This window comes from Natrix helvetica (assembly GCF_964273705.1).
Source record: "Natrix helvetica genome assembly, chromosome: 3".
NCBI lineage: Eukaryota > Metazoa > Chordata > Lepidosauria > Squamata > Natricidae > Natrix > Natrix helvetica.
This window is the reverse complement of record NC_138549.1, coordinates 149,450,628-149,472,003: the sequence shown is the minus strand read 5'-3', so window position 1 is coordinate 149,472,003 and position 21,376 is coordinate 149,450,628. Positions and strand designations below refer to the sequence as shown.

The 21,376-nt window shown below is 42.4% G+C and overlaps 1 protein-coding gene across 1 annotated transcript in view; it reads right to left on the bottom strand.

Moving 5' to 3' along the window:
- The window catches only part of TOP1 (DNA topoisomerase I), a 64,412-nt gene extending 43,074 nt beyond the window's left edge, over window positions 1–21,338 (bottom strand). The window contains exons 1-2 of the mRNA XM_081948606.1: window positions 21,170–21,338; window positions 20,316–20,340 (exon numbers count right to left, since the gene is read on the bottom strand). Of these exons, the coding sequence (XP_081804732.1) occupies window positions 20,316–20,340; window positions 21,170–21,202 (58 nt within the window). The 5' untranslated portion in view covers window positions 21,203–21,338. The remainder of the gene's footprint in view (window positions 1–20,315; window positions 20,341–21,169) is intronic.
- Window positions 21,339–21,376: the final 38 nt, after the last annotated feature.

Sequence of the window (21,376 nt, the reverse complement as noted above, 5' to 3'; positions counted from 1 at the left end):
TCTTCTCACTCTCTCGGAAAGCCCTGTATGCTTTCCTTGGGGTTCAAGACCTCCTGGCTGGCTGTGGCGGGGAGGTTGCGCAATGGAGGGGTAGGGGGGTAGGGAAGCCTTCACCACAGTTGTGCTCATTCTTCAGCTAGCCCAGGAAGAAAGAAAAATGGGTAGTGAAAAGCCCCAAGGAGAGCACACAGGGCTTTCCGAGAGAGTGAGAAGAGACAGGGAGCGAGGGAGCGAGCCACAGAGAAAGGGGGGGGGCGGGGGAGAAAGAGAGAGAGAAAGAGGTGAGGGAGAGGGGGATGAGAGGGAGATGGAGAGAAAGAGAGAGAGAGATAAGAAGGAGGGAAGGGGAGACAGAGAAAAAGAGAGACACAGAGAGAAAGAGAAATGAGAGAGGGATTGGGAGATAGAGATAAAAAGAAAGATAGCAATGAGAGAAAGATGTGAGGAAGGGAGATGAGAAAAAGAGAAAGGTATGACAGGGAGGACACAGAGAGGGAGATACCTATTTCCCATAGAAAAGAAAACACAGGGAGCCACAAAACCTGGGTAGACATGGCTGTGGGGAGGTGTCATGTAACTGGGTGGGAGTGAGTGATATTGAGTTGGCCATGCCCACCCATGTTTTGTGGCCCACCGTGTTTTCTTTTTTGTGGGAAATGGGCCCAAATGGCTCTTTGAGTGTTTTAAGGTTGCAGATCCCTGCTTTCACCCAATCACATTTTTGTTAATTTGTTTGTTGCTCTATTACAGAAATATGTGTGTCTGTATCCCATTATACATATTAGGTAAACAATAAAAGGAAAAGATAAAACTACAAACGTTATAAATTTAATATTCTACAAAACAATTGTCTTTGGCTTTTTCCCACAATGTCCACATGTGGCATAATAATGTAGGATACAGATTATTATTCCTGTATGGTATGGTATGGTATGGTATGGTATGGTATGGTATGGTATGGTATGGTATGGATGAGTCCGGGAATCAGACTTTTTAGAGTTGGAAGGGAGAACCTTTTTCTTATCCTTATTCTCAACCAAAATGGGTTCTCGGGTCTCCCCAAAAAGATTGGGCCCAGTGTAGGAGGCCGCCACCAGGTTCCATTTGGCCTTGTTGTCCATCTGCCAACTGCGTAGCCACAGGAGGTGACAGGAGGCAACCGACGTGGCCAAGGCACTGGATGCGAATTTTACTGTGTCCAGAGTTGCGTCAGCAGAAAATTGGGAGGCAGCCAGGATCTTTGTTAGATCCTGGTGGAGGCGCTCATCCTGGATCAGAATGCGATCCTGGAGTTGACGGAGCCACATTACAATCGTGCAGTTAAAGAGGCCGCCTTGATTGCCCAGGCCGAGGCGTTAATTTTTACGTAAGGTAAGCTCCGCCCTTTTGTCCTCCGGTTTCATCTTGTCGGCCGCATCCCCAGAAACTACAGGGGAGGAGGAGACTAAGGCCACAATCGGTGTGTCTATAGCTGGCAATTGAAGGGCCTGAGCGAACATCTGCTCTACATGGTAGAACCATCGATCCTTACTGCCCAGGTTTGAAAAGTTAGACAGGCAAGCCCACTGGTTCTTTACCATCTCCATAAACAAAGGTGGAGCAGGGATCTCCTCCTTGTTCGTTGCCATATTAGAGAACATTGCCATATCGGGGTCTCTACGTTGAGGGACCGTAGGGTCCTCAGTTCCAATCTTAGTGGTTTTCTAGCTTTATGTAGAAGAGGTTTGAACATAGCTGAGGGGAAAACCCCAGCAGAAGAGGGGGAATCAGGAGGAGCGGAATCCTCATCCTCTGAAAACCCCCAATCATTGTGGTTATCTTCTCCTTGAGTGGAACCCACGCTGACCATAGAGGGAGATGAGGCTCTGGAGTGGTGGTGCCTATGACTACTTGGGGCCCTGCTAGAGTGAGGTACCCAGGCAATGCCCCGAGAGATGGCTGCAGAGATGCGCCTCTTCATGCTTTCTGGCAATAAATCCAAATCAACCAGATCATCCTGATATGGAGGTGGCCTCTGCGGGGCTAATCTCCTTGGGGATTGGTAGGTCCCGGATGGACCCTCCAGAGGGTCTGCCCCCTCCCCACCCATGGGCCCTGGAGAGGCCGGGGGGAAGGAGACACCTCCTGCCTGGAGTACCTGTTAGATCTGGAGGGGGAGACAGAAGGAGAGGAAGGACTGAATCCCCTTGAAGGGGAGCCTGAATTATTGGGGCCTGGTTGGGGATTTGGATCTGCTTTCTGAACTAGGCCTGGTGGTCTGAGCCTGCCTCTCTGCCCTGGTAAAGGTCTCCTCCAAGGCCTTCTGCCGCCTCAATTTGTCCCTTGAAGTGGCCCTGGAAGGGCGTTGGGTAGCTAAGGGCTTGGATGTTGCAGCCCTGGTTCGGGGCCTATCAGCCAGCTCCCCACTTTCCTCCATAGAGGGCCTAGGAATCAGATCTTGCAGCCATTGCCCTCACTCACATGATTCATAACAGGCCTTTGTAAGTTCCACCGGTGCCTGGGCCTGTGGGAGCTGTGTCTGTAGCCTTGGTAGCCGGTCTGCACTTTGTTCTCTGACTGGGCCTCAGAGATCGACTACGTGGCAGCTGGAGCCTGTCGCCACGTGGAGGCTTCCAAAATGGCCGCCGGGCCTCCGCTTTCGATTTCCTTTTTTTCCATGCCGGCTGAAAAATGCGGCCGCGGCTTGATTTTAGGTGCCATGGCTCGCACTCACTCTCCCTGCTCCAAATTGCACGTCTCTGACAAATTCTCCGCTTTCGGGCCACTCGGTCCCTTTGAAATTGGGACGGTGCGGCAGACCGCTATGTAGAGAGCCTGGTGGCGGCGGGAGGCTTCGCACTTGTTAGAAGTGAGCGCCGGCAAGCACGCCTCTTAAAAGTGACCCGGCTAACTCCCAGGCTGCCCTCTGAAGCTCGTCACCCCTGCAAGCCCGGGAATATGGACAGAGCTCCTGGCCCGCGGAGAGGGAGAAGGCTCGCCCCACGGGGCTCTCCCTCACTGCAAGAGGCAGAAAAGACTGAGTCTTGGGCTGCAGCCAAACTAATTTAGAATTTGGAATATCCAATGGATGAAATTTACACAATTATCACAGTTGCAAACAATTATTTCCTACCTAACAGCCAAAGCAGTGCTTGGACCAAAAGACTGAGAGAAAACTGGGAGCCAATGGGAAAGAAGGAATATTTAAGAAGTTTCCCTCAGTCTATGGACCAATCAGGCTGTGACAATACCCTCACGTGACCCCTCCCTCGAGTCCACCGGAAAACAAGTATGATAATCAAAATTTATAATCTATTAAACAAATCAAAAAATGGGTAGAATTTCAATCCTTGACTTAATGTACATTTCAATGGATAAAAAGTGTTGTTTTATAATTCAGATTAAAATGAAAATGGGTAGAGCAGCCCAGAAAACTTTATTTGCCCTTAAATGTAGCTTGCCAAAATATTTCAAAAGAATCTTATAATTCCATTGATGTCAGTAATTTTTATCAGTCCTTTTACCCCTTAACAATAACTTTATCTCCAAGAAAAATTCTCCCATCGTAATGGATACAAAGGGCTTGCTTAGATAAGACTGCTAGTTCATTCCACAAGAATCACATCCAGACATCTCCTTTTGCTATGTGTAAGCCCAAGACAGATCTTGCCACAGCGAAATGTTATCAGGGAACAGGATGAAGCAACTTTAAGATTAAGATATAGTACAACTTAACCAGAATTTGGTATCTTAATTCATTCTATTAAAACAGAGCCGTTACAGTCAAAACAAGTCATATCTGGAATAAAATATTTTGTATGCGTAATACACAATAGTGCCTTGATCTTACAGTAATACAAAAAAACATTCCTTGCATACATTTTCAAGTAGTTTGGTGAGTACTGCAGCTGTTCAGATCTTTTCATGTATTCTGGAATTCATTAGTCAGAATTGCATGTATTCATTCTTAACAAAGAACATTTTGGAAACTAGAAGTTTGTAATGGTGCTGATTCCAAAACCTGGTACAATGTTTCAGGTTTCCCTTTCCACTCCAAGCATTTAGTGAAAAGAACAGCTCTCACTATAGTAATTTTATAAACTACTAGTTTGCATAATGAAAACATATGCATAGGATTGAGTATACACATCTTCAAGAATGCATTTCAGCACTTAATGTAGCTAATTTCTGAGTGAACTGTTTTGCAACTGTACGTGCAATAGAATGATATTATCACTCTTTTTCATATACTCTATGTAATGTTTTTCTTCTCACTAAAATAAGGAGAATTTTTGGAGGCCAACAGCACAGTAAATCTGCCAAGATTTATCAGCACAATTATTCTAAAATAAAATCAAACAGAAAAATTGTGAATCATGTTGCACATTCATTGCAATTTTCACATTTTGTGCTGACAATGCACCAAGAAAATGACTAAAATCTAGAGAGCTATTAAAGAAACTTCTGAGGCTTCACTGGAAATCTTTCTCTAATATAAACACTTAAATATATGTGTATATATTTGTGTGTGTTGAATTAAAGGCACTCCTTGAAACTGAGACCTTTTAAACTACATTTTAGGCATGAAGTTCTCATTTAATAGATGGAAAGCAATCCCATATCTGGAATAAGTGCAGTTCAGGATACTGAGATATTTATGCTCAGATAGTTCCTCAGTATTGTATCAGTGTTCTTAAAATGTTCAATCTCATCTACAGATGTGCTTAAGAAATTGTTGATTATTCCAATGTCATGAAGCATAAATGAAAGACAGATTACTCTACCATTTACTCCATCATGAAATCATGAGACACCAGGACAACTTTCATCTTTTGAAAAAGCTTGTCACTACATAAATAAATGTTTTAGCTTAGGATATGACAACAAATGCCAAACTTGTGAAGGGTCAACGAGATGAAGAATACTACATTTTTAAAACTAGTTTTGTCCTGACTTCTGTATTGTACTTCAAAGCTTGTTTTGTAATCTCCATCGTGATCTCCGTCTATTCAGAAATCATGTAATGAATATGTTACATGCATATAATAATACTACAACTTCCCTGAAGAAGAACCAAACAACCCCATTGTATTTCTTTTCATGGCAGAGCAGTACAGAAAAAGAGGAAATACATCTGGATTGTTGAAGCCACAAAGGTGATGCTTTGTTAACTCCTCTAAATATAAGAAAGAATTCTTGTCCTGATCACAGACATTTCTACACTAGTTGGAGTAGAAAGTGGACAGCAATAAGCATCTCCATATACTGCCCTAATTAGTCTACTATGCATCATTGTGTTGTGGCAGGTGACAGATGGCTTGGCACACATTTTGTGCCCCAAAATAACATATAAACAGAAATGTAAATTTACAAAAAAAATTAAAGTCATGAGGGAAAAAAATATGTTTTCTTCCAGTAATGCCAGTGTCCCCTAAAGAGGAAAAGAAATGTTATCTTACATATGACAGTTACATTTCACAATGATTTGTGTACTACAACTGTAACAATCTGATATAGTCAATAATATTACATAGAGCCAGCGCTGTCCAAAGACATCTCCATGGTCATGTGGCCAGCATGACTAAACGCCGAAAGCGCATGGAACACTGTTAGCTTCCCACCAAAGTTGGTCCCTATTTTTCTACTTGCATTTTTACATGGTTTTGAACTGCTAAGTTGGCAGAAGCTGGGACAAGTAACAGGAGCGCATTCCATTATGCAGCACTAGGGATTCAAATCACCAAACTGCCGATCTTTCTGATCGACAAACTCAGCGTCTTAACCACTGAGCTACCGCGTACCTTACGTTCTCCTTAATAAGCCCTAAATTTATGTCTAAAATTAAAGGAAATGTTTAATGTTTTTCTATAACATTATCCTATTTTGGACTGACAGTTGGTCTTACCTGAACTGTTGTTTTAGGAGGTTTTTCAGGATTAGCCAGGATTGGGTATTGTGATGTCCAATTAGCCTCGAGACAGATTTAAAATTGAAGCCACACCTCTGTGCTCCTTGCTTCTGGTTCCCAGTTTCAACGAGTCAAGACTACTTCGAACACCTAAAAACAAGTCATAAGGGAAAACACCCTATCCCCTGAATTCCCTAACCCCGGGATCAACCTCCTAAAACAACAGTTCAGGTAAGACCAACTGTCATTTTATGGAGGAATTTTGCAGGATTAGCCAGGATTGGGACATATCCAAGCTAACGTCCCTCGGGGGGGGGGCACTATTGTTCGTGGGCTCCTCATGCGCTACTACCTGTTGTAATACCCTACGACTAAACGCCGCATCAGCCGATGCAAACGCGTCTAACCTGTAGTGTCTGATAAAGGGAGACGGAGATGCCGATGTGGCAGCCCTGCAAATCTCCACGATAGGCGCCTGTGTGGCCCAGGTCAATGAGGTAGCCACACTCCTGGTGGAGTGTGCTGTGATGACCTGGGGCACCGGAAGATGCTGAACCGCATAGGCCAATGCAATGGCCAGTTTGATCCACCTCCCTATAGCCAAGGACATCCTCTTCCCCAGGGAAGACGGATAAAAGGAAACGACGAGAGCCTCAGATTTCCTGAGTCTCTCCGTGCGCCTCAGGTAAATGCGTAAGGCACACCTGACATCCAGCCAGTGCCAAAGGCGCTCCCTATCATGAGACATTCCGGACAAAAATCCAGTAATACCACCTCCTATGATCTGTGGAAAAGGGAATTAACCTTGGGAATAAAGGTCGAATCCAGTCACAGGACGACCCGATTATTGTGGAAAGTACAAAGATCCGACCTGGAGGACAACACCCCCAGTTCGGAGATGCGACGGGCTGAGGTAACCGCCACAAGGAACACTACCTTAAGGGTTATGAACTTCAGGTCAACCGTCCTCAGAGGTTCGAGTGGTGCTCCTGTCATAGCTTGGAGAACCGTAGTGAGGCTCCATGTTGGAAAACTGTGAACTACCGGGGGACGGAGATTCCCCACACCCTTCAGGAACCTCTTAATTAGCGGAACCTGGGAAAGTGGAAGGAGCCCCTCTCCTCGAATGATCGTGGAGAGGGCCGCCACCTGACTCCTGAGGTGCCATGTGAGAACCCCCTATCCAATCCATCTTGAAGGAACTCCAAGACGTGCGGTACCGAAGCCTCGCAGGGATTTGCTCCCGAGACCCGGCACCACTCTGCAAAGACCCACCAGGTAGAATCATAAATCCTAGTGGTGGAACCCTTGCGTGAAGCCTCAATTGTGGAGATCACCCCTTGTGAATGCTGGGTGGCCCTTAGGCGCTCCCGCTCAATCTCCAAATGGCTAACTGCAGCCACTGTGGCTCAGGATGCACCAGGTTCCCCTGCCTGAGGTCCACATCCCTCCCAGGGATCCTCCACGGGTGTGACACTGACAGGCACACTAGGTCCGCAAACCACGCCTGGCGCGGCCAGTAGGGTGCCACTAAGTTAAGCTCCGCCCTCTCTGATATCATTTTCTGAACTTTCCCAAGGAGAAGGGGAAGAGGAGGGAAGGCAAAGAGTAGGCCCTACAGCCACGGAATCCGAAGCGTGTCGACTCCCTCTGCCCGAGCCAGGAACCGAGAGAAGAAGCGATCCACCTGAGCATTCTGCGGTGTGGCAAATAGGTCCACCTCTGGATGGTCAAACCTGGAGCAGATGGCCTGGAACAGTTTCGGAGAAAGGCTCCACTCCCAGTGGTCGACCGTAGCCCGACTGAGCCAGTCGGCTTGATGGTTGTTCACTCCTGTGATGTGCTCCGCCCTGAGCGATCGAAGATGCCTCTTCACCCAGGCACCAAGTGCAATCGCCTCGGTTTGAAGAGCCCTGGAGTGTGTGCCGTCCTGTTGGTTGACGTGGGCCTTCACTGCCACGTTGTCGGTCAGCACCAAGACATCTCGATCCCGAACATGGTACTTGAAGTGCCGCAATGCCAAGTGAATCGCTTGCAGTTCCAGCCAATTTATATTGTGTTGGAGGTCCAGCCAGGTCAAATGCCACTGCACCATCCGGGACTCCATGAGAGCTCCCCACCCGTACAAGCTGGCGTCCGTTGTCAGGATGAGGCGCTCCAGCTCCCTGAACTCGCAGCCCTCGTGTAGCACTGGGGAGAGCCACCACCTCAGTGACAGCTGCACCTGTGGTGTCACTGGAACCTTTTCCTTGGAATTGCTGGAGTTGGACCTCTGATGCGGCAGGAGACGCCACTGGAGCGGCCTTGCATGTAGATGAGCCCAAGGCACCACGTCTATGCAGGAAATGAATTTCCCCAGCAAGCTGGAGAGCACCACTACAGGAACAAAACGTTGACTTCTAACTTGTCTAACTAAGGCTAACAAACTAACTTTACGGTTGTGGGACAGGAACAACTTTTCAAGCCTGGAATCTATGATGGTCCCCAGGTGAGGAATCGTGGTGGAGGGAACGAGGGAACTCTTATCCAGGTTAACTGAAAAACCTAACTGCTATAGTGTGAATACCACCAACGAAATATCCTCCCTCACCCGCTCAAACAATGCTGCTTGGACTAAGATGTCATCAAGATAGCACTGGACCCTGACAGAGCGCTCACGGAGGGAAGCCGCTACCGTGGCTAGGACCTTGGTGAAGATCTGAGACGCCGAAGCCAAGCCAAATGGTAGGGCCCTATACTGATAGTGCCTACCCAAATAGGAGAAATTGTCCTCTTGGGCACAGTCTTCAGACTGTGTAGCCAATGATGGCCTGATGGGACTAGCCCCCCTGGTCCCCTTGCACTGAAAATGATCCCTTAGATAGGGGCCCTGTTCCAGCATGGAGAGTGGGGGGTAAGGTGAAATGTCTCTGAGATACACTAGGGAATTCCCCCCTGTGAAGAGACCTAGACCTGGATCTAATGGGCGATCTAGACCTCAAGGGAGAACTAGGCCTACCCCTCTGTTCAGCCCTGGACACCTGCTTTTCCAGGGCCCTGTGCCTCCTTTCCTCATCCTTCTGCAAGGCCTTGGAAGATTTTCCAGCTGCTGGAGTTTTTCGCAGTCTCACAGAGGCTGTGGGCCTCACTCGGGTCCCATTGGAGGTCCTCTCCCCAGGGGACAATGGGGGGGGGAATCCGGTCTCTCCTCTGCATCTGCCATGGGGGGGGGGAATCCGGCCTCTCCTCTGCATCTGCCATGGCACCAGGTCAGGGCTCCACCAGAAACAGCAGCGACCAAAAAACAGCTTCCCCAATCACTCACGACCTCTATGCGACGGAATCAGCATCTGGTAGACCTTTCTGCCCCCTTTTGCAAGATGCGCATATGCCAGCAGCACCACGTGGTCCTCGCTGCCCCCCGCCGCTCCGGGCCTCCTGGTGTCAATTGAGGCCCGCAGGGCCTTGCCACCGCCACCACCCTAGAAGGGATGGCCACCCAAGGCAGGCAGGGATGAAAACAAGGCTCCGTAGTAGCTTCTGCCCCAGCCCATGCGGCCCGCAGGAATTTGAGGCCCCAAAATGGCCACTGTAATGGCATCCTGCCTCTATAGCCCCAAGAAGCAACTTTTAAAGCCCTTACCGGCAGCCAGGAGTGAGCCACACCAAGGGGAGGCTTCTGGGTATCAGATGGAGGCAATGGAAAGAAGGCAGGGAGGAGGAAATTGCAGGATGGCACTGGATTGTTTTTGGAAGAATCAGGAATCAAAAGCAACTCGTCTTTCTTCGGCCAGACAGAGTTGAAACTGGGAACCAGAAGCAAGGAGCACAGAGGCGTGGCTTCAATTTTAACTCTGTCTCGAGGCCAACTGGACATCACAATACCCAATCCTGGCTAATCTTGCAAAATTCCTCCAGAAAACTACAGTATTTTTCGGAGTATAAGACACACCTTTTTTCCTCAAAAAAGAGGCAGAAAATCTGGGTGTGTCGTCTACATCGAATACAGCATTTTTGCCTCCCAAAGCCCCGCCCCTTCACCAAAATGGCCGTGCATAAACCTTATGGAGGCTTTCAGAGAGCTGAACGGGTTTTTTGCTCCCCCCAGTCCCCAGCAGCATTCTATAAGCCTCCATAAGGCTATGCATGCAACTTTTTTGACAAAAAGGGCCTGTTTTTGCAAAAAAACGGGCTGGATTTTTTGCTCGTTTTTGGCCCCTCACACCCCAGAAGCACTCTGGAAGCCCCCCCCTCCAAGGCTATTCATGCCTTTTTTTTTAAAAAAAAGGGCCCTTTTTCATGAAAATCGGGCCCTTTTTGGGAGGTTTGCAGAGTACAAAAACTTTTTCCCCCCTTTTGGAAAGCTCTTTAACTGATTGATGAGAATTACATTGATCAAGTGCTGTGCCAGCAGGAACAAAGTTAGGTGCTGGAGATTGTCAGTGATTTCCTTCTCCAGCACGTGGATAAATACAACTGGAAACATGTACCTACCTACCTACACTCTCCCTCTCTACCTACTGTATTTCTCTCTCTCTCTCCCTCTCTACCTACTGTATCTCTCTCTCTTTCTATTTCTCTCTCTATCCCTCTACCTACCTACCTACACTCCCCCTCTCTCCCTCCCTACTGTATTTCTCTATCACTCTCTCTCTCTCTATTTCTCTCTCCCTCTTTCTCCCTTTATCTACCTACTTAACTACTCTCTCTCTCTCTCCCTATCTACCTACTGTATTTCTCTCTCTCTCTCTCCCTCTATCTACCTACCTACTTTTTTTTTAAAATGCCTCTTCAAAACCTTGGTGCGTCTTATACTCCAGTGCATCTTATACTCCAAAAAAAGGGGTAATGGTAAAGAATGTCATTGTTAACTTACAATTATATCAATATACATGTTCTCCTCCTTGAGTTTATAAAAATAAGGGCAGGATATAATAAATATCAATAGGTTCTATACTTGCATCATACTGCTTGGAAATGTTTTTGCACATTACCCTTTTCCAGAACTGCTTTCAACTTATTTTTGTATAGTTTTTCATGAACTGTTTGCTTCAAGACAAGCTACAACTCTGCAACAAAATTAAGGTCAGGGCTTTGACTAGACCATTTCTTCTGTTTCTGTTGTGAATTTACTTGTGCATTTGTGATCACTGTCATGTTGCAGCTCATGGACAGGTACCCTGACATTCTGAAGGAGATTTTGGTACAATCCATTGTTTTGTAAATGATTGTGAGCTGTCCAGGTCCTGAGGCTGCAAAGCAGCCTGAAACCATTATGCTTCTACCATTATACTTCATAGTCAGGATGTGGCTCTTTTGTTGAAATGTAGCGTTCCATTTTCAAAACAATTCCACTTCATTACATCTGTCCAAAAGAACAGACTGTTCCATCAGCACGTGGAACATCCAGTTAGCCTTTCCTGAGATGTGAAGTGGTGTGCTTTGTAGACAGGAGTTTCACCTTTCCTAACTTCCCATGCACATCACTTTTCTCCAGTGCTTTTCTTCTTGAACATTAATGTCAGACAATGCTGCAGATCCTTTGTTATCAGATCAGGATTGTTTGTGACTTCCCAGATTATACATTATGCTGTTGGAATTATTTTTGATGGACATCTTCTCTGGGAAAAAGAAACAATGGTGCTGCATTTTCTCCATTTCTTCATCATGTGTGGATGATGGAAGGTAAAAGTTTTCTGCAACAATTTTGTAATTTTTCCCAGTCTTGCAAGTCTCTTTTCTGATTAACACAATCATGCGATAGGCATATTATTCATGTCTATAAATCTGTATCATCAACAGCAGACTCTAATGGTGTCAATCAATGTGTGCATGTTTTTAATAGGCAGCAGCTACTCAAATTCACACCTTATTAACATCTCATTGAATAACATCTGACCCAACTTATCTACTTAACAGGACTGATTATCCTAGGGCTTCATCACCCATTTCCAACAAAGACATTGAATTAATGTCTTCAGTAAAGACATTGATTTTGTTACTGGAATATAGATGCTTCTCAGTTCATTGAGGTTCTGAGCAGCTTACCAAAAATAAAATAGAAAGAATTAAAAGAAGTAATAACCAAATTCAACAACTGTGATATTCAACTTCATAGGAAAACAATTCTAGCAATAAACAGCCCTAGCTATTGCAAAGAGAAAACCTAACTATAGCAATAGACCCTAAAGGCTTTCCAGAACTACCAGGTCTTGATGACTTTCCTGAGTGCCAACAAAATTGGTGCTGATCTCACCCTGCATATAACACTTTATGTATCATGGCACAATATACTGTTTGCGTGTATGTTTTTTAAAAAGATGTATTTTTCTACTAACAGAGCTTAGACAAAAGTCTGATCACATTGTAGTCACACTGCTCGAAAATTATGGATAATTCTAAAAGGTTCAGAAATTTTTTCTCCACATCAGGAGGCCACAAATTACAGCTTGCTGCCACCTATAAAACCATTGCTTCTTTTCAAGGATGTATTAGCAATCTGAAATCATGCTGGGTTTGGAGTATTTCAAGAATCCAGTATGCCTATAAAGATAAGTCTTTGCTATCTTCTTTGCAAAAGATGATAAAGAGTCCAGAAAAGGAAAGGAAGAGAAAACATCCATAAACAGTAGGCAAATCAGACATATCACAAAATAATGGGGAAATCAGATGACCATTTATTCATAAACAAAACTTAGCCCAGGTAAAGAGAAATTTAAAAAGAAGCATTCTAAAACATGCAAAGAAACTCTATAAGTAAGCCTAGAAAATTTATATCAGTTTCCAAGATTTTGTTTTTATTTTGGCACAGAAGTTAAAAACCCTCAGCTAGAAACCAGGAGGCTATGAGTTCTAGTTCTGCCTTAGGCATAGAAGCCAGCTGGGTAACTTTGGTTCAATTACTGTCTTTCAGCTCTAGGAAGAAGGCAATGGCAAACTACTTTTGAAAATGCTGTCAAGAAAACTGCATGAACTTGTCCTGACAGTAGCCAGGAGAAAAGGCTGAGGGAAGCAGCAATATATAAACAATAAATTGCAATGAAATCTGTGTAGTTATCACTTTTTTGATCACAATGGGTGAGTCTTTACATTTCTGAAATACTTTGAAAGGAATTACACTGTGACACTGGTTAGTAAAATTAAAAAAACAGTAATCAAATTAAAGTAGGGTAAGCTTAGAGGGAAAATATTTAATCTTATTATACTGAACACAATATTTTTCTACTTTGTCCACACATGGTCCTAATTTTCATTTCCTCCTGTGAAGTAAGGTTTGAAAATCTAGTAATATGCTTTTGCATACCAGTCATAATACTAACTAGGAACAGAAATGTTTTTTTCATGAAAAGTATGTATAGTTTACTTTGAACATGAATCCAATGTTTCCTTCAACAAATTAACATGACAAATCAGTATTATTCAATGTCATTAGAAGCAAACTTATCCTAAAATAATTATATTTATCAATAATATTTCAGTTGCTGTTAATTGGTTCATACAGAAAAGTAAGTTATGCAACAACCTACATTGCTGCAAAGTAGTTACCTTTACCTGTAATAAGTAGCACAAGAATATATTATCAACAGAATGAATCTAAGATGGAATGAGAAACCCAACATAAATTTTCAAAAGCACCACTTGCACATTGTCAGGTTTCCAAGTAACAACCCTAATAAAAGACGACTCCAAGGCTTGAAATTCCTCAAAGTTCCGTTTTATTAGAGATATCATATTGGCACATCTGGGAAAACCCGAATCTGAGTTTCCAGGTTTTCCCCACCCAAATGAAAGTTCAAGTCCCTGCCCAGCACCCACATGTCTATTACATGGTCCAATCAAGCATCATCCCAACTGGAGATGCCTCCTACTCATGCCACTCCAGGTGCAGGGCAAAATGACCTTGACTCTCTGAGAAAGGAATGTTATTTTGACTATATCTATCCCATTCCATATAATGCCCCTCCCAGTTTCCCACAGCAATAAATGTTGCAGGCCTGAAGGCACAACACACAAGATGGCTTCCAGGCCTGACACACATGTTATTTGATACATATGGCTTTGCTAAATCCAGGGCTCCTTAAACTTATGCTTGAAATACTAGGCAAGGGGCATCTTAAACTCCTAGAGTAATACCTATTGCATATTTGGGGTATTCTTTATCCAAACCAGACTCTGAAATATTAACAATGACAGGTTAAAGAATCAAATATACACAATTTTAAATCATGAAACTTTCATGCAGATCCTCGACTTACAATTGTAATGGAGTCTGTTCATTAGTTGTGAATCGTGATGTTTGTAAAGCAGCTTAGTTGCGTGACCAACCCCAACCAACACAATTTTATGATTTTGAAATGGCCATTAAGCAAATCACCAGTCACTAAGTGAATCTATAGTTGTTAAGGAAACCCATTATTCACTATGAGGTGTTTTTGCTGAACACCAGAAATAAACAGTAATTTTCAGCAAAAATGTCATAAATTGTGGTTATAAGACTGTGGGATGCTGCAAACCAGAAGGGGTGGTCCTAAATAAAGGACTGTATTTATCTTTAAAGACAGAATCTTTCTGTTATACAAGGCCAGTGATGGCAAACATTTTAGGCACAGAGTATCCAAACCGAAAGGTGTGCATGCTTGTGCACCAGAGCGCCGGAAACCTGACAACCAGCTGGCTGGCGTGCATGCATGCCTCGGAAACCCGAAGACCAGCTGGCGCGCATGCCCACAGAGAGGGCTCTGTGTGCCACCTCTGGCACAGGCAGCTATAGGAGAAGTAGCAGAATGTGAGGGTGGAGTTAAAAAGGGATAAGCTTAGAATTCCCACATAGCCACAAACAAAGTCCAACTGCTCCCCTTGAATTCAGTTGGCCCGTATCTAACTCCAAGCAGGTGCTGACCATTAGTTGGAAGATTCCTGAGCTTAGATTTTTAGCAATAAATCATTTTAATTGGATCTTCATGTGTGGCCCTAGTCTTTTGCCCTGACACCAGAGTTAATAAACAATCCAATTTAGCTAATGAGCTCAACCATAGAGCACTTTCAGTATTTTGACTCAATCAGATATTATATTTAAGGTTATTTGCATTGAAATGTGAAGAACTGAGATAAAACCCTTAGCAGCTTGCTAAATGTCACATACAATCTTAGCTAAAAAGCCATATAAAAGGACACTACAGAGGCTATGCCAGAGGTGGGTTGCTCCCGGTTTGGCTGAACCGGTAGTGGTAATCTGGCCTGGGTTGCAGAACTGGCAGCGACCCAGGCTGACCACACCCCCGAACCGGTTCCCCAGTCTCTGTTGCTGGCATCTTATTAGCTTTTAATGCCCTTTACATATGCGCACAACTATTAACAGTGAATTGTGCATACAAAATGCGCGAGCGAGCGAACCAGTACCGGTTCATGTAGGAACCCACCCCTGGGCTATGCTTATAGATGGCAAAGCAAAACTGCAGTATGTATTATTTGATTTGCTGCACCAGGTTTTCACATGCTTTGCTTTAAAAAGAATTGGGTTTTTTAAACATTAGCTGATTTAGGAAACTGCAAACAAATTCATTTCCTAAGAATATTAAATACAGATATTCCTGTTTGAATATTAAGTTTGGACACAAATTTAAGCGATCTATATCATCTGTAATATCTTTACACTATGTATCACTATTTACAAATGAATAATTTAGCCATCTTATTAAATACCACTAAGATTAATATATTTTATATAAGACCTTATTTGTTAGGTCTACATATATTGAGTAATAAAGTGCTATAATTATAATTTTCTAGACAAAATGCTGCAAGTTTACAAATAGGACATGTGCAGCAATATACTCCTTACATTTGCCTGCAATTTGCATTGCTATTAATTCTGAAATTACTTTATCATCTTCTTGAGTAGTAACATTGACAGTCAATCTACTCCCTCTTTAAAGCTGTCAAAATTGCTGACCTCTACAACACTTAGAAAGAAATGGATCCTGCTATAATTAGAACTTATTTCCAAGTAAATGGTTCAAATTATATTGCATATATACTTCAGTGAAAAGTGCTTACAAATATGAACTTCTAAAAAGTTGGTTTAGATGGTTCCTTCAAACCTCAGAAAATTATGTACTGGTATCATTCAGATAATATCTTGTAAAATCAGATCACACTCAATGTTTATTGAGAATGCATTGGAAGTTAATTGAAATTTACTATTCCCTTAAGAAACACACACAAAGTCTTACGCACTACAAAAAAAGTTATTCCAAAAATCAGGCTTACTGCCTTTTAACAGCTCCAAATCTTTATTTGTAAAATGAAAAAAACAGCCATGTTTTGCAAACAATGCAGATATTGAAGGGCAAGAGGAATTCAAACACATATACCCTTGTTAGCTGGAGAAAAAACTGCTGAAATAATTTCAAAATTTTTCCTTGGCTTGACATGCAAATTCATGTTGCAAAGGAGTAATTTCCATGCAACTATTACAACAGGAGTCATTTACTTCCAAATGCTCACCATGTAATGATTTTAAAATCCTAACATTACTTAGTCCTCTAACCAATTACATCCTGAAAGAAGATGTAAATCCTGGAATCAAATGGTGTACCATAACTGGATAATGTTTCCAGGTTTTCCAAGAGAGAATAAAGATATTGGAATAAAATACTGAACGTGTTCTTATAAAAGCCAATTAAAAACTGAATGATAAATTTTAAGTTTGTAATGGATCTATTTTACTAGTGTAATCTACTTATTCTGGGGATTGGTAAAGTCCCAGGAGACTGGAAGAGAGTAAATGTCACCCCATTGTTAAAAAGAGAAAGGAAGACAACCTGGAAGGCACAGATCTAGAGACCTGTCAATCTGACATCTACATTGGAGTAAATCTTATTGTTAGCATTAACAAGATCCAGCACAAGTTTGCCTGACATATAGTTAATCTGTTATTTCAGAGTAGGTAGGTCAAGGGAATGCCGCAGACAAAGTGTACCTGGACCTCAGCAAAGCCTTCAAAAGTCTTGCTTAAATTCTCCTCTACAAAATAGTAAAATAAGGATTAAAAGATGATACTGTTGGATGATTCAGTACTCAAAGGCACCGATTCATCTTGAGAGAACTATTCAATAGAATGCCTCATGGCCCTATCCTGGTGACCATTTTTAATCAGTAATTTAGATGAGGAAAGTTGTTTGTAGATGACACAATAGGTAGCAGTAATATTTTGATGAAAGAGAAAATTCAAAAAGATGTAAACAGGCTTGAAATAAATAAGATGGATTTTTAAAAAGGAGAAATGTAACATCCTGCATCTGTGGAATAGGCTGCAAAAACAAAGTTAGGAGTCCTTCAAATAGAGGCTGCATTGTCATCTGTCAGAAATGTTCTACGGCTCCTGCACTGAGCAGCAGACTGAACTAGTTGACCTCTAGTCCTTTGAATTCTATGGTTCCACAACATGAGCAGATGGCTAAAGTGCTTTCAGAACTGCACTGACAGAATATAGCCGAGGTAATCTACGAGATAACAACACTCTATATGTAGTTAAACATGTATATTAGCTTTCAAAATGGCAACGCTGGTTGTGAATATATGTTAAATGGGAAGAAGATAAGGAACTAAATTAGCAAATCTTTCTTTATCCTAAAATGGTCAAGATCTAAACAGATTTTTTTGGTGCTTTACTCAAATGTTTAATAAAATTTCTTAAGTGGTTGATACAAACATGGATCTGTGGAGTGAGAAAGACTCCTCTAAATAACCAAAATAAATATTAGATATTTATAAGTATAAATATTAATGCTTAAGAGTATACAGAAGAATCTTAAGTTAAAAAACAGAATATCTAATAAAAATCACATAAATTGCATTTTAGGAAACTACCTGAATACTGATAATTTCTTTAAGATATTGATAGTCAATTTATATGAGTCAGAACATTTAAAATCATTTTGTTTCTGAAGCCACTATAAATGTTTCATTTTATTTGCAGAGAAAACCGCAAATACCAGTCCAATTCCCTGGATATCTCCCATCAACAACAACAAAATTCTAGCTCCTTAGCTTATAAAATCTGAAACTATGTATATAAGCTGGCACATTACACTATATCAATTGAGCATTCATCACATCCATACAGATACTGTAATTGCATATGAATAGCTAATGTATGTTGAAAAAATAAGGAATGCTGTTTTAATCAGTAGCTATTTTCAATAAATGTAACTAAAAAGACAATAACTTGCCAATTTTTAGTTTTAAAAACATTTTGCAATTTTAGAACTGAAGAAACTATCAACAGAGAGAATAAAGAAATGGAAATAGAGAACTCCATAAACATTCTAGAATGATGAAAATTAAACTAATTTAAAAGTATTCATTACTAGGTTTTTGGCAGCATAAAACTAGCAAATCAGTTTATAATTAGCAAAATAAAAAATATGTAACATCTTGGCACACATAAGTCAAATACGTAGGTAAAAATTACTTTTAGGTAAAACACCAGGGCACATTAAATTGGATATTGAAAACACTAACAGCAGTAGGCAATTATAGATGGAGAAATCAGGAGCAATATATAATATAGCACACATACAGTGTATACTATAGGTTAGTAGAAAATAACATGAATTGTCTTAGCGGCAAGGTCCAGAGGACATGACTATTGCCACTTTTATTACTTGAACAATATTAAAACTTGTGGCTCTATTAATTACAATGATAAAACAGTTGAGGGGAAAGATTGGGTCTATAATAGGAAGAAAAATAACATGTGTACCCCTTTCTGATTGAAATAGCCAATAGAAATAAACCATAATAACCTCCAAGAACAAGATACAAATTATTAGGTGTCAATTCTATGTTGAGATAAAAGAGCTAGTATGATAATTATGTGCCTGAACAAAATACATCAGTTAGATCCCCCAATATACGGTTTAAATTAAACCAGAAACTGAAAGACTCAACATAGTTTCAATTGAATTATTCCACTAAAAAAAGGGTAGCCAGAGCACTGGAAACACTTTCAAGTCAAATTTTAAACATATGTATTAATATGTAATTCATGTGCAGGATTATCTTCCCTTTAACAATTCCTTCATGCTTAAATTCAAGCAGTTCTATGAACTTCATTTTGGGATCAAAGATATTCTTTTAAAATTTTAAATCGCTCCAATTAAATATATCTGTATAAAGGAAGAAATCATATCTGCATACTTTAATATACTGTTTTTCTATTAGAAATAATGTCTTACACAACAGCAGAAATGTAGGTGACAGAGTCCACTAGTAACTAATGTTAAAGTATGTTACCTAGAATATGGCAATGTTTTATGAAAGCAAAATACCCAGTACCATACAGCATCTGAGAGCTGCATTCTAAGGCAAAACCACCTTTTTAAAAGGTGGAGCAAACCATCATGGCATTTTTGACAAAATATGCCATTTCAACTTTGTGTCTCATTTTCTTCTTTCAAAGGAGCTGGGAAAGCTTGCTATCCAAAGTGACAAAGCCTTCATAAGATAATAATGACTTCCTCCACCCATTCACATACCATAAACAGGTTTGTTTTTTTTTTAAATCACAATATATGTATTATCCCTCCCTTGAAGACAAAAGAAAATCCTCTATCAACTATTAAACTTTACCAAAGTGATGTGGGATACTATTCTGAAACCACCCACGGAGTTTTATAGCATTTTATTTCGGGTAGATTAACACAGAAACCCCACCCAATCAGTTTCTGCATTTAGATTTTAAATAGGTTCCTTACTCAAAAAGATAGAGACTCTGTTCAAGAGCAACATGTTGCAACCACCTTTTGTTATAGGGGGAAGGGAAGCAAACGGAATGGACTGAAAGAAACAGACCTGGGGGAGAAGGAACTGGGGAAGAGATATGAATTTTTTAAAAAAGACAACCCAGCGACAAAGTCAGGCTTTTAAAAATGAAAACCAAAACCAAGCGATGTTTCCCCCTTTTCAGAAAGGCTATCTTAAAACATGGTCATCGATTAAATCGTATGTTTTTACTGCGGAAGGCTCCTTCTAGGCAGCTCGAGGGAGGAGGAGAAGGAGAAAGACACACACAGGGAAGAGAGAGAAAAAGAAAATGGCGCAGAGACTAAGTCCCGACCGTCGACAAGGCGACTTTCCGGGGCGAACAGAGGCCCAGGAGAGATTTTTAAAAAACAAAGGAAGACTGATCCGGGGTCTCAATTGCCCTCACTACGGAGAAACTGTGTCAGAACGGCCGAGGGTCTTAAGATTTCGGAGAATTAGGAACCTCGATAGGAACAATGGGGCCGGTGAGCGAGGAGACGGGACTTAGTCTCTGGGACGCCATGTCTGTCCTTTACTATCCTTAGCAATGAGAAGGGAGAAAGAGAGAAAGCGGGGGCAGGGAAAGAAAACCTTCGATCCCACTCCCCCACTTTTACAAGGTTAGGGAAAAGGCACTCACCATTCGCTCGGAAACCTGGATCAATCTATTATTGAAAAAGGAAAGAAACGGGAAAAATACGTTTTAAAAGGCATCCCAGGACCAAGGAATGATTTCACACAACACAACCTACCTGAATTTTTAAACGAGCTAGCCTGGGTAATGGGGAAGAAATCATTCCGAAAGGACTTGTACATCAATAACACGATTTTTTTAAAGGGGGGGGGAAGCGACCGAATTGCGATTTTTAACACCGCCTCCCTTCCCCCACCCTCACCCCCCACCGAAGTTTTGCCTTCCAGTTTTAATTGCCCTCCTCCTCGTGCGTAGGTCTCAATTCCCAGGTTTCCTCAGACCTCCCTACCTTCCTCCCCCACCCCCAGCCTTCTTTTATGAGTCCCCGTCCCGCCATGTCCGGCAAAGATAGAGAACTGGCCACCTTAAGGACCCCCTTTTTCCCCCCTTTCAGGGAATGGAAGCCAGTTTAATCAGGGCTTATTGGAATAATACGCAACCTAAAGGCAACCTCGGAGGGGACAGAGAAGAGGCCAAAAGGCTCGGAATACGATTAAGGACCCAAGGAAACGTGACTCCCCCCCCCCTTCACAAAAAGAAAACCCGGGAGTAGCACCCCGGTCCCCCCAAGTACCTAGCAAGATTGTATCCGGCCTGAAAATATTAATAGTAAAATATTATCATCAGTCTTTCTGAGGAACGGCTTCAATTATGGGCATAAACCTTTCTTCTTTTCCACCATCAGAATTCCTCTGCTTCCCCCCCCCTCAAAGGGGAGAGGGAAAAGGCCTCAATGTCCACAGCCTTTTCTTTCTCCCCCTCCCCCCACATTAACTACTGCAAAAAGGAGAGGCCCTTACCTGGGAGTCGTTATGCAGCTGATCCCCACTCATGCCTACACCACGGTCGTATGCAAAAAAAAACCGGGGGACAGGGGAGGACGTGAAGCCAAAGGGAAACCACAGCTCCCTAAACAGCCCAGTCAGTTGTGTAACAGACTAAGTCCTCATTTCCATCCACTGCGCAGGCGCCGCGACTTTTAAACGGTGGGGCGGAGCTAAATGAAG